The sequence below is a fragment of the Cervus elaphus genome, chromosome 11, assembly GCF_910594005.1.
Source record: "Cervus elaphus chromosome 11, mCerEla1.1, whole genome shotgun sequence".
Taxonomy (NCBI): Eukaryota; Metazoa; Chordata; class Mammalia; order Artiodactyla; family Cervidae; genus Cervus; species Cervus elaphus.
In genome coordinates, this window is record NC_057825.1 from 58,079,279 (window position 1) to 58,093,333 (window position 14,055).

Here is a 14,055-nt window from a genome sequence, read left to right on the forward strand (position 1 = left end):
ATCAGAATCTCTTATGGATGACCACCTTACCCCTGAGCCCAGCCACAAGGCATCACCTTATTAGAGTTTTGCATGAGCTCTTGTACATGCCAGTTGACAAAGGTACCATAGTGCCTGCATGAACAGAGATTCCACAGTAGAGAAAGGAGATGAGGAAACTGAATCATCACACAGCCCCTGGTAGGACTGGCTATGCCATGGCACTCAGAATCATATTCATGTCACAAGGAAAAGTGTCATCAGACCCCAGTTGTCACATGTAACAAATGACAAAGTAATGATGCAAATCGGCAGATGTAACAACCTGTCACCATTTATTAGCAGTGACTGTAGTACTAAATATCCAGTGAGTAATTCTTCTATTTGATATTCCAGAACTAATTAGCTTCATGTCCATATTAATGTTGACTTTTATAAAACGGCATGCTAAAAAAGTATTTCATTGAAGAAGAAAACTTCTAAGAATCAAGAGACCCTGTGTTAAGTCAGTGCTTATTGACTGCTTACTAGCCTGCCTAGTAGAGTAGGTGGTGTGATTGTCCACCACTTTAATGAAAGTTTCATTAAAAAAATTCATTACTGGTGCTATTGTGTGGACTGTATTTAAGCAAACATCATTTTCTGCATTTGTAGTATCAGAGTCAGAATAAGAAATCTACGATATGCAGAACCAGATCTTAGCTACATCTTTCTACAATTATACCCTAAATCAGTTGTGTCATTTCATCACAAGATAACATCCGAAGCATGGCTGGTGAGGAATTTAGGCTCTCCATTCCCCAAAAAGCACCTTTTACTGCAGTTTTTAGAGGGAGTAGTGAAGTTGTGAGAGTTCCTAAAAAAAAAAAAAGAAAGCAAGGCATGAGATTCTACAGAAAATAGTAAATAGTAGTGCCTTTTTACATGAAATATCCCCACCACCCCATTCTATCACCATTGATAAGGACCCTTCTCCCTTCAGCTAAGCCCCAGGCTGACCCACTGTGGTGTTCTCATTTAATTACTCTTGCTAATTTCAGTTTGCTCCTCGTTCCCTATTTCATTTTATATCTGTTTTAGCTTTCTTATTGTACAAACAACCTAGAGTTTATATTTGGTTTTCTGGTGTGTGCATGTGTGCTGGGTCGCTTCAGTCGTGTCTGACTCTTTGCGACACCATGGACTGTAACCTGCCAGGTTTCTCTGTCCATGGGATTCTCCAAGCAAGAACACTGGAGTGGGTTGTTATGCCTTCCTCCAGGGTATCTTCCCAACCCAGGGATCAAACCCACGTCTCCTGCGGCTCCTGCACTGCAGGTGGATTCTTTACCTCTGAGCCACCAGGGAAAAGCTACTGGCTTTATGGTAACACATTAGAATTAGACAAAAATAATTCAATTTCATTAAGAGTTATTTTCTAAAAAAAAAAAGTTATTTTCTTTTACAATATTCTAACCCTTAAAATGATGTATTAACCCTTGCAATGTACTGGAAACATATAGAGATTATGGGAAATGTAAGTCCATCAGGAAACAAAGCAGAATAGAAAGATCAGCTCCAACCTAGTCTCAGTATCTTGGGTAAGACAGACTCATGAGCTCTGAGGCTTCTTCATGACCACACTCAAGAGAGGGTCCTACTGTTTTAGGGTCCTGATATCTTTGTACAGATGGTTTGAGGGATGGACCATTGCAGCTGGAAAGGAGAGCCACACACCACCCACCTCCTTTGCTTCTGAGCCCACATTCTATGCCTTGGTTTCCATAGAGTCATTGCTACTTCTCTAAAATAAGATGAGAACGGGGTCAAGCCCACCTCTAAGCACTGGTGAAAATGACACAGAGATGATACAGACAAAGACACTGAGTGCTAGAAATGATAAGACCAAGTTGCCACCTCTAGGTTGAGTTCAAACCTTGAAATCTAATTGGAAGGCAGTATTGTACACGTTCCCCAGCCCGGAAATGAGAAAGATGGGCTGGTTTGTCTCGGAAGAGGCAATGAACCATCCGGGAAAGGCCACGGACTCAAATGTGGAGGTCCTGCCTGTTTTTTCATGGTAGAAAAGGAATGGCTTCACAGGCTTGGTTTGGTTGTACAGATCCATTATCTTCTTGTTCTGAAACAGGACAGAAAATACCAGGAGAAGCAGAGGCTGTTTGAGTAGTTCAAGGTTGTTGTTGTTTAGTCTCTAAGTCATGTCTGACTCTTTCGAGACCCCACAGACTGTAGACTACCAGGCTCCTCTGTCCATGAGATTCTCCAGGCAAGACTACTGGAGGGGGTTGCCATTTCCTTCTCCAGGGGATCGTCCCAACCCAGGGCTTGAACCCTCATCTCTTGTATTGACAGGCAGATTCTTCACCACTGAGCCACCTAGGAAGCCCTGCAGTTTAAGATTCCTTGCACACAACCTATAAATGGTCCAACGTTTGAGCAACCCTATCCATCTATTAGAGCAAACCTAGGAAAATACATTTCAAAGGAACAGCAAAGTGGGCACATACGAAATCTCACCTTCCCAGCCTTCACCCTCAAATCCAGAGGTGGCATGGAAGTGACACAAGGCACAGGTTCACAAACAAGTGGCCATACTTGAATTACAAATTGGAACTCTCCTCACATTAGAGGCTGAGAAGACCCCCCCGCCCCGAGGCAAAGGAAGGAGATGCAAATTTGCAGCAGGAAGCCAAGGTCCTCTCTCTTGCATCCATGAGAGACTCCCTCCTGTAAGAACCACTGCTCTGGCGAAGGACTACCAGGGTGGGGGTGCATAGGCTTCTGATTAATTATCAAACATATGAGAAAGCTCAAAGCCATGAAAAAGACACAAGAGGGTCTAAAAAATCAAAGGACTTGTACTCAAAGGAACAAAGGAATATAGAATAATCAGAAAAAATCTTCCATATTGTATACAGAAAGATATTTGTAGATGTATATATTTATATATTTACATATTAGATAAGTATTTCTAAGTAAATTACATTATATCCAAGCTCTCCAAAGAGATAATAGAATGGCCCATAATTCAGCCACATCCTACCCTGAGTAGAGGGACTTCTTCCAAAAGATTCCTTTATTCAGTTAATAACTTCCAGTTAATCTATCCCACTCTGTGGACAGCCAAAAACCAAGAAGCCAACCTTGATACTGCTTTCTTTGACCTCTCAGCACCTAACCCAGCAGCAAGACCTGCAAATCCTAGTTCCAGAGTCTTTGCTGAATTGAGCCACTTCTCACATCCTCCCCCACACCTGTTCCATCCCCACCACTCATTCTCCACAAAGAGTTGAATGAACTGGAAACTGAAATAACTGAATAAATAAGATCATGTTACCATTCAGCTTAAAAGTCTTGAATGATGTTCTCATAATTATCATACAATTTAAAGGCTTTAACAAAACCTGCAGGGTCTAAACCATGTAGCTCTTACCTACAGAGCTGAAAGCCTACTGTTTCGGCCTTATCTACTTCATCACACACCATATTCACTCTGTCAGAAAATCCCATTGCCTCAATTTAAAGTATTTCAAGACTCTGTCCATCATCCCTCTTCTTCCAATAGACCCTCAGATTACATCTGGGTCACCCCGAAACCTTCAAGGGGCATTTTCTCCTTGTCCTTCTCACCCTGCTCTCATGTAGCAGCCAAAATAATCCTTTTAAAACCTATGTCCTTTCATGTCACTCTTCTATTCAAAACATTCCAATAATTTGGATTGAATTAATTTTTTAAAATTTTTATATATTTTTAATTGGCGTACAGTTGCTTTGCAGTGTTGTGCTAGTCTCTGCAGTACAACAAAGTGAATCAGCCCTGTGCATACATGTATCTCCTTCCTCTTGGACCTCTCCCCCCCCCCCCCCCCCCCAGTTCCACCCCTCTAGGTTGTCAGAGAGCACTGGACTGAGCTCCCTGTGCCGTATAACAGGTTCCCACCAGCCATCTATTTTACACACAGTAGTAGATAAATACAACGGAATATTACACAGCCATAAAAGGGAATGAAATTGGGTCTTTGTAGTGATGTGGATGAACCCAGAGTCTAGCATACATGTTGAATGAATTAATTGATTGACAGGTTAAAGTCCTTACAAAAGTGGGAAAGCTCTTTCACTATCTGCCTTTCTCTGAACTCTGCCTCCTCCCCAGCTCACTCCTGGTCCTTGAACTTGCCCTCACTGGACACTCTGTTGGCTCACACTTTTGCTTCCTTTCCTGTCCAATAAAATCTCACCTTTGCAATAACACCTGCTGTACCATTTACCATGAAGCCAGGTTCTAGCTCTTTCTGGCACCACCAGTCTCTTTACCAGCCCTGATCATTCTTTCCCAGACAACATAACCCCCTTTAACATGTCACAGGCTTACCCATGATTATGCTTCTTGTGGACCATTTCTTGTCTTCCACTAGAATGTAAACCCTAGGAAGGCAGGACTCTTTGCCATTCTGTGCACTGATGATATTCAAATGCCTGTAACAGTGCTGGAGGCCAGTAAGAATGCACACATTTGCTGACTTGGATTGGATGGTGTTGAATTAAATTGAATTGCTATAAACTGAAGTTTCAGAAAAAAGCTATTTTATAACAGGCAGTTAGAAATAAGAAAAACATGGGCTTCCCTGGTGGTTCATGGTAAAGAATCCTCCTGCCAATGCAGGAGACACAGTCTCGATCCCTGGTTCTGGGAAGATCCCACATGCCAAGAACAACTAAGCCATGCCACAACTACCAAGCCTGTGCCCTAGAGCCCAGAAGCCACAACTACTGAGCCCACATGCCTAGAGAGCCCGTGCTCTGCAACAAGAGAAGCCACTGCAATGAGAAGCCCGTCCACCACAACTAGAGAGTAGCCCCCACTCACTGCAACTAGAGAAAGCCACACAGCAAAAAAAGACCCAGCACAGCCAAAACTAAGCAAATAAAAATTAGTTAAAAAAAAAAAAAAGCTTATTGCATGCACATGACTCTAAAGGAGCCAGGTATAAATATGCTTAAGAGCAGAAACTATTTCTTTTTTAATTATAAAATTAGATTTCCTGACAAATCAACTTCTGAGAAAAGAAGTTGGGTTTTTTCTAACATTATTTTTCTTTGTCACTTACCTTCAACTGCAATTTGGGCTTTCCACCAATGTTCTCACAATATAGACACATTTCTGGCTGCTTTATTCCCAAATAAACAGGAATCCCTTTGTCTTTCTCAAGAGACTCTGGATACTTGCATGGCATAATGGTGACAGTGGCTGTCAGATAAGAAGAGTTACAGTGTCAGTGACCTTTTGCAATTACAGAAGACCAAGATCTTACAGGCAAGGCTGGAAGAGACCTTAAGAATATAATCCCACTACCCCAGACCCACAGAATGGTCAGCCTCATATTCATTCGTTCATTCATTCACTCAATCACACCAAGCACCAGTCACTGCTCTAGGAAATGAAGCAAAGGCAGAGGAGGTAGACCCCACCCTTGGGATTTTCCCAACCTCTGCCTGAACACTGGGAGGCAAGATGTACCAGCCCCAAGGAACCCCTCTGATCCTTGGAAAGTTCTGTTCATTAGCAAGTTTTTCCTAACTGATGTTGAAATCTGCCTTCTGTGGAATCCACCCAATTAGTCCTCTTAGGACATAGGAAGTTGGGCAAACAAGCCACTCTTTTTCCTTAGCACAGGCCTTCAGACCACTGAAAGCAGCTCTCCTGCTCCCCAGAAAGCTACTCCCCTCCCTCTGCTCTCCTTGCCGTGGTCCAAGATACCCCTTCCCGGGCAGATGTGAAATTCTTCCCCCTCCAGGTGTTGTTGTTCAGTTGCTAAGTTGAATCTGACTCTTCGCAATCCCATGGGCTGCAGCACATCAGGCTCCTCTGTCTTCCACACTCTCCCAGAGTTTGCTCAAAATCATATCCATAGAATTGGTGAAGCCATCCAACCATCTCATTCTCTGCTGCCCCCTTCTCCTTTTGCCTTAGTCTTTCCCAGCAACAAGGTCTTTTCCAGTGACTTGGCTCTTCACATCAGGTGGCCAAAGTATTGGAGCTTCAGCTTCAACAACAGTCCTTCGATGAATACTCAGTGTTGATTTCCTTTAGGGTTGACTTGGTTTGATTTTTTGTAGTTCAAGGGACTCTCAAGAGTCTTCTTCAGCACCACAGTTGAAAAGCATCATTTCTTCAGTGCTCAGTCTTCTTTCTGGTCCAACTCTCACATCCGTATATGACTACTGGAAAAACCATAGCTTTGACTATATTCACCTTTGTCAGCCAAATGATGTCTCTGCTATAAATCCAAACTTTAATAAAAGGATAGTACTAGCATCCCAGCTGCACTGATATGAGGCTGCTCCAAGAAGCAGCCACACTATGACCTGTCACTTACCTGGCCCCACATTGTTGCTCCAAGGAACTGCCATGAGGGTCTGACCCTGAAGGATCCACACTTGCTGATTCCAGTCGGAGACTACTACAGGTCTGGGACAATCCATTGCTGTTTAAATGGAAAAGAATAATTAAAAAAAAAAAAAACCCAACATGATGAAGGCTGCTTTACCAGATGTTAGGAGAAAGATCTAAATGATCCAGGTCTTTCAGGAAGGAAGGCTCAGTTGGTAAAGAATCTGCCTGAACATTAAAAAAAAAAAAAAAAGAATCTGCCTGAAATCCAGGAAACCACCTGCAATGTAGGAGACCTGGGGAAGATCACCTGGAGAAGGAAATGGCAACCCCCTCCAGTATTCTTGCCTGGAGAATACCATGGACAGAGGAGCCTGGTGGGATACAGTCCTTGGGACTGCAAAGAGTCAGAGATGACATACTGACTAAACCACCACCAGGAGAATGATCTAATCCAGGTCTTTCAGGAAGGATGGTTCAGGGTTTGCACATTAAAACTGGCAGCTCTCTCATGACCCATGAACCCAGCCTTTCTTTCCATTGAAACCGTGGGCTCTGTTGAGGAAGAGAAGGGCCATAACTGGTCTAAGAAGGTAAACTCTCATCCCCATAAGTACACTTGTGTCAAGACCCAGCTACCCTCTTTGATGCTTTGGGTTTGGCCCAAGCCTGGGTCTGGACCCAGAGCAGTGAATAAGAAGTGGTCCTCACCCTCAGGTTCCACTGGTGGATGGATAGCCTTGGGTGGTAAAGACTGTACACAGGAAGGAACAGAGAAGGCTGGGTGTCCAGAAGAGACAGGCATGAATGTTCCTGGCCCAGACCCCCTGCCAACATCACCTGACGTATGGATTCTTCCATCGCCTTCCAGAACATGTGCCATAGTGGGGTAGTCTCAGGGCCTGTGGGGGACAGTGATAGGAGACCTAAGCATTAGAAGACATTTCAAGACCCTCCCAGGAAACTAGTTCCTCATGTCCTGATTCTAGGCAGGGAGCCAGGAAGCCTGGCCTGATACCAAGATCTGAGGCACCTTCTGGGGCAAAACCTCAAGGCAACTTTAAGGAGGGCATGTAAAGCAGAATTTTCCTCCTCCCAGGGATCCAGCCAGGGACCGTGTCCCCCCTAGAGGTTCCAAGGTCAGGCATGACTTTTGACCTCAAATAGCCCACAGCTCCCTGAAGTCTGGGTCACCTCCTCCCAGCAGCCCTCCCCAATCCCACTGACAAATTCATCTGCCTGGAAACAGGGGAGGGACCTGAGTCAAGTAGATCTGCCAGGATCCTAGCAGCTCCCCAGTAAGGAGCACCTAGCCCGGCATGGCCCCACCCCTTCACTGAATCCTAAAACTCTGAAAAGAGAGAAGGCTCAAGAGTCAAGGAACCTTCCAGCTCTCAGTTGGCAAGAACCTTTATCGAAAGCACAGGAGACCGTATAGTAGCTCCAGCAGCTCCCGAGAGCAATGACTGTCTATGACAAAGCAGGGCCTATTTATCTGGCATGTTAGGGAGTGCCAGCTACCTCAGTGGGGCGTGACAATCTTATAACATGAATGAAAGCAGGATCCTCCTTTCAGAAGATCCCATGAGCCTCAGATGAAGAAATTACAGCATCAGCATGCATATGACCTGTCCAGGCTCCCTGAGAAGAAAATACCAAGCCAAGCTCCTCCAGCCGGTTCATGACAGATCCTGGGTTTCTCAGGAAGGGGAGATTGAGGGACTTCCCCAGAACCCAATTCTCCTGCTGCTGTCACTCTGGACTGGACTGGCCGGCTCTAAGTAAAGGGAATCCATCACCTGGGGTCAGGAAGCTTGCCCTCTGCAGTCCTACTAAGGGAGTCCTATGATGGCAAAATTAGCTGTGGGCCCAGGTGGCACTAGTAGTAATGATCCCGCCTGCCCATGCAGACCATAAGAGACACAGGTTCGATCCCTGGGTCAGGAAGATCCCCTGGAGGAGGGCATGGCAGCCCACTCCAGTATTCTCGTCTGGAGAACCCCATGGACAGAGGAGCCTGGCGGGCTACTGTCCATAAGGTCAGGCACAACTGAAGCAACTTAGCACACATAGGCACAGACAGGAGGCATATGGCATTTCTGGTCACTGAATCATTCCAACTTGGGCTGCCCATACATGGAGGGTTAAGCTAAAAGCATCTCCCTCTGCTTCTTTAGCCCCTTGGAGATGCGCCTCCATCCTCTTGGGAGCCACAGGCATTGAGCAGCACACCCTTAACTGTGGTAAACCTGGGGACTTCCCTGGTGGTCCAGGGGTTAAGTCTCCGTGCTTCCAATCGGGGAACACAGGTTCAATCCCTGGTCGGGGAACTAAGATACCACACCATTTGGTATAGCCAGGAAAAAAAAAAGAAGTAGTCCTAGTTTCTGGTGCCCCCAAATATACTGGACTCTAGACCTGCCTAAGGACTCACGAGGTAGGTAGTGACTTTTTGAAAAACTGAACCCCACATCCCAGCTTATCCCTTCCACTCTGCCCTAGTAATGTAGGACAATTGTAGGTGTCAACAAATGGTAAGTTATTGTTCTATATGTTTGTTACATGCACACACATCTGCTGAGGTCACACATAAAACATTTCTGAGACACAAGTTAATTTGACTGAAGTGAATTTCAGAAGGCAGACTTAGAAGCACCTATAGCTTTGTATTCACCTGGAGTGGGGAAGTGCAAAGAATAAGATAGAACCTTCTAGGTTAGCACCTCCATGAACCCCTCTTCCCAACCCTGAGAAGAGTCTCCTTACTTAACCTCTCATACATTTCACCCCCATATCCTTTCTTCCTTTCTCACCCTCTTTCTTTTTTTGAAATTTCTGACCAGGCCACACCACTCAGCATGTGAAATCTTAGTTCCCCAAGCAGGGATCGAACCCCTGCTTCCTGTAATGGAAGCAGATTCTTAACCACTGGTGTAGTCCCACCCATTTCCTTTCTGGCCTTAGAGGAACATGATCCTTCCTTGTTGAGGCCTCAGTCCCATCACTTCTGGTGTGCAGTTTATCTGTTTCCCTTGGAGAGAAAGTGTGGTTATGAGTTTAGATACACCTCTGTACAAATCCAGGCTTGGCCAGTGTCACCTCTTGAGTCCTCTGTGCCCAGCTGAAGAATCCCTCCATCATGCTTCAGTCAACATACCTCCTCTCTTGGGATGCTTGCCCCAGATGACATCAAAAAGGCCCCATCAACTTGCCTCCAAATTCATGGGTCTCTATTTCAATCAGGATCTAGGCTGGAAAGCAGAACCCACACAAGGAACTGCAAACAGAGGGAACTGAATACCAGGAACTGGTTACACATATGTTAGAAGGCTGAAGAGTAAAAATGAGTTACCAAGGTTTTCTCAATTCAGTTCAGTTGCTCAGTCATGTCCAGCTCTTTGCGACCCCATGGACTGCAGTGAGCCAGGCTTCCCTGTCCATCACCAACTCTTGCAGCTTGCTGTCTCAGACAGTACCGAACTGCAGGAAGGAATCAGGAGGAAACAAAAGAATCCAGGAGTCAAAGGAGGAAGCTTGTAGGACTGATGCATAGACCTCAGGAGGGGTTCCTCTATCAAACTGATGCTCAGACCTCTGAAAAGAGAGTATGGTCTTCTGGGTGCATGAAACACAAAGATGGAGATGAAGGGTCAGCCCTGGAGATGCTCAGAGGGCCCAAAGGACACACCACAGAGAGTATTTCCATTGATTCAAAAGCCTTTGGGAGGACGTCCCTGGTGGTCCAGTGGTTAAGAATCCTTCTGCCAATGCAGGGGACACAGGTTTGATCCCTGGTCCTAGAAGATTTCATATCTTCTGGATAATTAAGCCCGAGGGCCGCAACTACTGAGCCCACATCCCCTACAGCCCACACTCCTCAACAAGAGAAGCTACTGCACTGTAACTAGAGAAAACCTGCATGCAGCAACCAATGCAACAAAAGTAAATATATATTTTTTAAAAAGTCTTTGGGAGCAGGTTGGTGCCATCACATGCAAGAGACCTCATCACGCTGTGTGACCTTAAGAGACACAGTGTTTTCTGCTCACTTCTTTGACTGGTTTTATTGTCTGTCTGATAAATTTAAATTTGTCTGTCTGATAAATTTAAATCAAATAAAAAGACAAACTTTATTTGTCTGTCTGATCATCCCAGCCTGATAAATGGCAGGACTGATCTTTTTCTCTCAGTTTTGACTCTCAGATTTTGGCCATTTTCATAGGGTATGGGCCTGATGGGGAAAAAAAAGTTGACACTAAGATCAACTATTTAGAGTTTTGCTGCTTTTCACCTGAGTTGCTAATTATTTAATGAGACAGTACATGCAAAACTGGTGAATTCTGAAAAAGGCTTTTATTTCAGCTCATAGAACTATATCAATATCATTCTAGGGTTTTGACAATATATTGTGACTGTGTAAAATAAAGTAATACAACCTATATTTTTTAAAACTTTTGGAAAAAGAGGCAGAGGTGGAATTTCCTGGTGGTCCAGTGGTTAGGACACCATGCTCTCACTGCTGAGGGCATGGGTTCAACCCCTGGACTGAGAACTAAGACCCCACGAGACATGCAGCCATAAATAAATAAATTGATTAATTTTTTAAAAGCTTGGGTTTTTCATGCCCAAATAAAGACGGCAAAAGACTATGTATGATGATGCCATGTCTTCTTTAGCTTCAACTTTTTATTCCACTTGATCATGACCTTTTCCTGGCTTCCCAACATTCAGAGAAGCCAGCATTCCCAGAACTATCACCATCAGCATCCATTCTGAGGTCCCCAGCTTAAACTCGAGTGTGAATGCCTATCAGAGAAATGAGAAGAATAAGTGTGATGATGATAAGAAGGAAGAACTGAGCCATTGGGGTGAATAATTGAAGAGCAGAGAGCCCATCTGCTGAAGAAATGGACCAGAACTTTTGTCTTAGAGCAAAATGGATTATTCCATGATCCCTTAGCTATACTTGAGAAGGCCATCAATTTTAGTGCTGCTTATAGAAAATAAAGATTGTGGTTCTATTATATGAACAAAACCCAGTGTGCCAGATTCTTTCTATTTATATTTTATTGTCACCTAGAACAAGGAAAATTTTGCACACTGTTAAGTGTGGCTTGCACTGAACTCAAGTAAGCATTTATAAAGCCAACAATCCAAGACATGCAAATAATTTGAAGAGATCACTGAGTCTAGATACTAATTTCCAAGCTTTAAGATATCATTACCCACACTTGTTTGACAGCAAGTCCTGCGAGTCTGCTCATTTAACCAAGTGGCCATGATCTTAACAAGTTGAGGGAACATCAGTGTAAACCAACTAGAGTAAGAAAGTTTGACCGTTCACCACTAGAATCTCTGGGTCTGTTCACAGATGCACAATCCCCATGATGACTTATTCATGTAACCAAGTCAACAATGACGATGAATAACGCAGAAGGGACCATGAAGCAGTAAAGGTTATCTGGCCCTCACAGTTGACAAACTGTTGTTGTTCAGTCACTCAGTCCTGTCCGACTCTTTGTGGACTGCAGCTCACCAGGGTTCCCTGTCCTTTTCTATCTCCTGGAGTTTGCTCGGACTCATGTCCATCGAGTCAGTGATGCCATCCAACCATCTCGCCCTCTGTTGTCCCCGTCTCCTCCTGTCTGCAATCTTTCCCAGCATCAGTGTCTTTCCCAGTGGGTCAGTTCTTCACATCAGGTGGCCAAAGTATAGGAGCTTCAGCTTCAGCATCAGTCTTTCCAATGAATGTTCAGGGTTGATTTCCTGGAAATCAATAGTTGACAATACACAGAATCCAATTAATAATAGAACTAGGCTTAATCTGGGCTTCCTGGGTGGCTCAGTGGTAAAGAGTCTGCCTGCAATGCAGGAGACCTGGGTTTGATCCCTGGGTTGGGAAGATCCCCTGGAAAAGGAAATGGCAACCTACTCCCGTATTCTTGCATGAGAAATCGCTTGGACAAATGATCTGGAGGACAGACTCCAGCACTACTTAATGACTAAGCAACAACAACAAAAGGTTTAATCCGGGGCTCTCTGCTATGGTGCTCACCAGCACCCTGGGGACCCCTAAGAGGACCAAAACCACTGTAGCTTAGGTGCTATTGCTATCATAGGCTACCTTCAAGCAGGGCTGACAGTCTGGGTTGTGTATTACTATTGGAAAAAAACTGGCTTTCACCTAAGTTCACTTAGTGAGACAATATGATGTGTAACATGAACCACAAAAAGAATAGCATGGAGCCATTGGTACTCTAGTCAATTTGGGAAAATGCCAAGGAAATTGCCAGGACAGCCTCTGCAGTACATGTTTTACTCAACATGCGTGGGATGATGTAATTGAACTCTTCCAAGGGCTTCCCAGATGGTGCAGTGGTAAAGAATCCTCCTGCCAATGCAGGAGATGCAGGAGACTCGGGTTCAATCCCTGGAGGAGAAAATGGCAACTCATTCCAGTATTCTTGCCTGGGAATCCTATGGACAGAGAAGCCTAGTGGGCTACAGTCCATGGGGTCACAAAGAGTCGGACACAACTGAGCAACTGAGCGCTGAGCACTGCTCCTCCAAGCAGCCCAAGCCTGTTGTCTAAGACTTGCATCCTTGTGGCCTCACCCATCACATTTCCCCAAAGCTAGTTTCTCCATGAATCCCCAGGCTTTAGGAGCTGGGACAAGATGCTACTTAACAGCTTCTTTTCTCTCTTGTGAAAATAAAAGACAAATAAAAATAACCTCCAAACTACTCACAAAAATGGCAGAAATAAACAGAAGCATTAAAAGCATTAAGACAAAAAAGCCAACTATACAGGGCCAGCATAAAGGGATACGTCTCTAAATACAAAACAGCTATTGACAAAGTTGTATACCATGTGCAACCAAAAAATAAAAAAACAAACAGCTAAAGCCTTAATTGGACAGCTTGTGGTACAACATTTGAGGAAAGGTGGTAGGTTAAATGGCTGAAATCTGAAATTCCCAAAGAAACAGTCAAATGACAGAGAACTTTTAGCCTTTGTCCAACGATCCACATCACACAGAATACAGAAGATGATAAGTTGACCATTATCAAAATTTTAGAATTTGGAAATGCTGGAGAGGGTGTGGAAAGAAAGGGGCCTGCCCGACACTGCTGGGGCAAATGTAAATTGGTATAGCCACTACGGAGAACAGTATGAAGGGTCCTTTAAAAACTAAAGATAGGGTTACTAGATGAACATGCAAACCCACTCCTGGGCATATATTCGGAGAAAAACATGATCTGAAAGGATACATACACTTCCCTATGTTCTTTGTAGCATTGTTTATAATAGCCGGGGCTTCCCTGGTGGCAGATGGTAAAGCTTCTGCCTGCAATGTGGGAGACCTGGGTTCGATCTCTGGGTTGGGAAGATCCCCTGGAGAAGGAAATGGCAACCCACTCCAGTATTCTTGCCTGGAGAATCCCATGGATGGAGGAGCCTGGTGGGCTACAGTCCACGGGGTCTCAAAGAGTCGGACATGACTGACCGACTCTTTTTCTTTTCACAATAGCCAAGACATGGAAACAACCTAAATGTTCATTGACAGAGTAGTGAATAAAGAAGATATGGTACATTTATACAGTGGAATATTTCTCAGCCATTTAAAAGAACAAAATAATTTGCACCAAGATGGATGGACCTAGAGAGTGTCAAACCGAGTGAA

At 44.4% G+C, this 14,055-nt stretch overlaps 1 protein-coding gene across 6 annotated transcripts; it reads right to left on the minus strand.

Moving 5' to 3' along the window:
- Window positions 1–290: 290 nt before the first annotated feature.
- On the minus strand, window positions 291–7,839 carry LOC122702595 (interleukin-36 gamma-like). 6 transcript variants are annotated; one of them, XM_043916169.1, is made up of 6 exons: window positions 7,755–7,839; window positions 7,211–7,272; window positions 6,357–6,464; window positions 5,088–5,227; window positions 1,895–2,098; window positions 291–835 (listed from the first exon to the last, which is right to left on the minus strand). In XM_043916169.1, exons 2-6 carry the CDS (start codon window positions 7,251–7,253, stop codon window positions 806–808), a joined length of 525 nt encoding a protein of 174 aa, XP_043772104.1. In that variant the 5' UTR covers window positions 7,254–7,272; window positions 7,755–7,839; the 3' UTR covers window positions 291–805. The 6 variants fall into 6 exon arrangements, with proteins under 6 accessions (XP_043772104.1, XP_043772101.1, XP_043772103.1 ...); XM_043916166.1 differs by having other exon boundaries at window positions 7,082–7,272; XM_043916168.1 differs by having other exon boundaries at window positions 7,082–7,272; window positions 7,780–7,837.
- Between the last annotated feature and the right edge of the window lie 6,216 nt (window positions 7,840–14,055).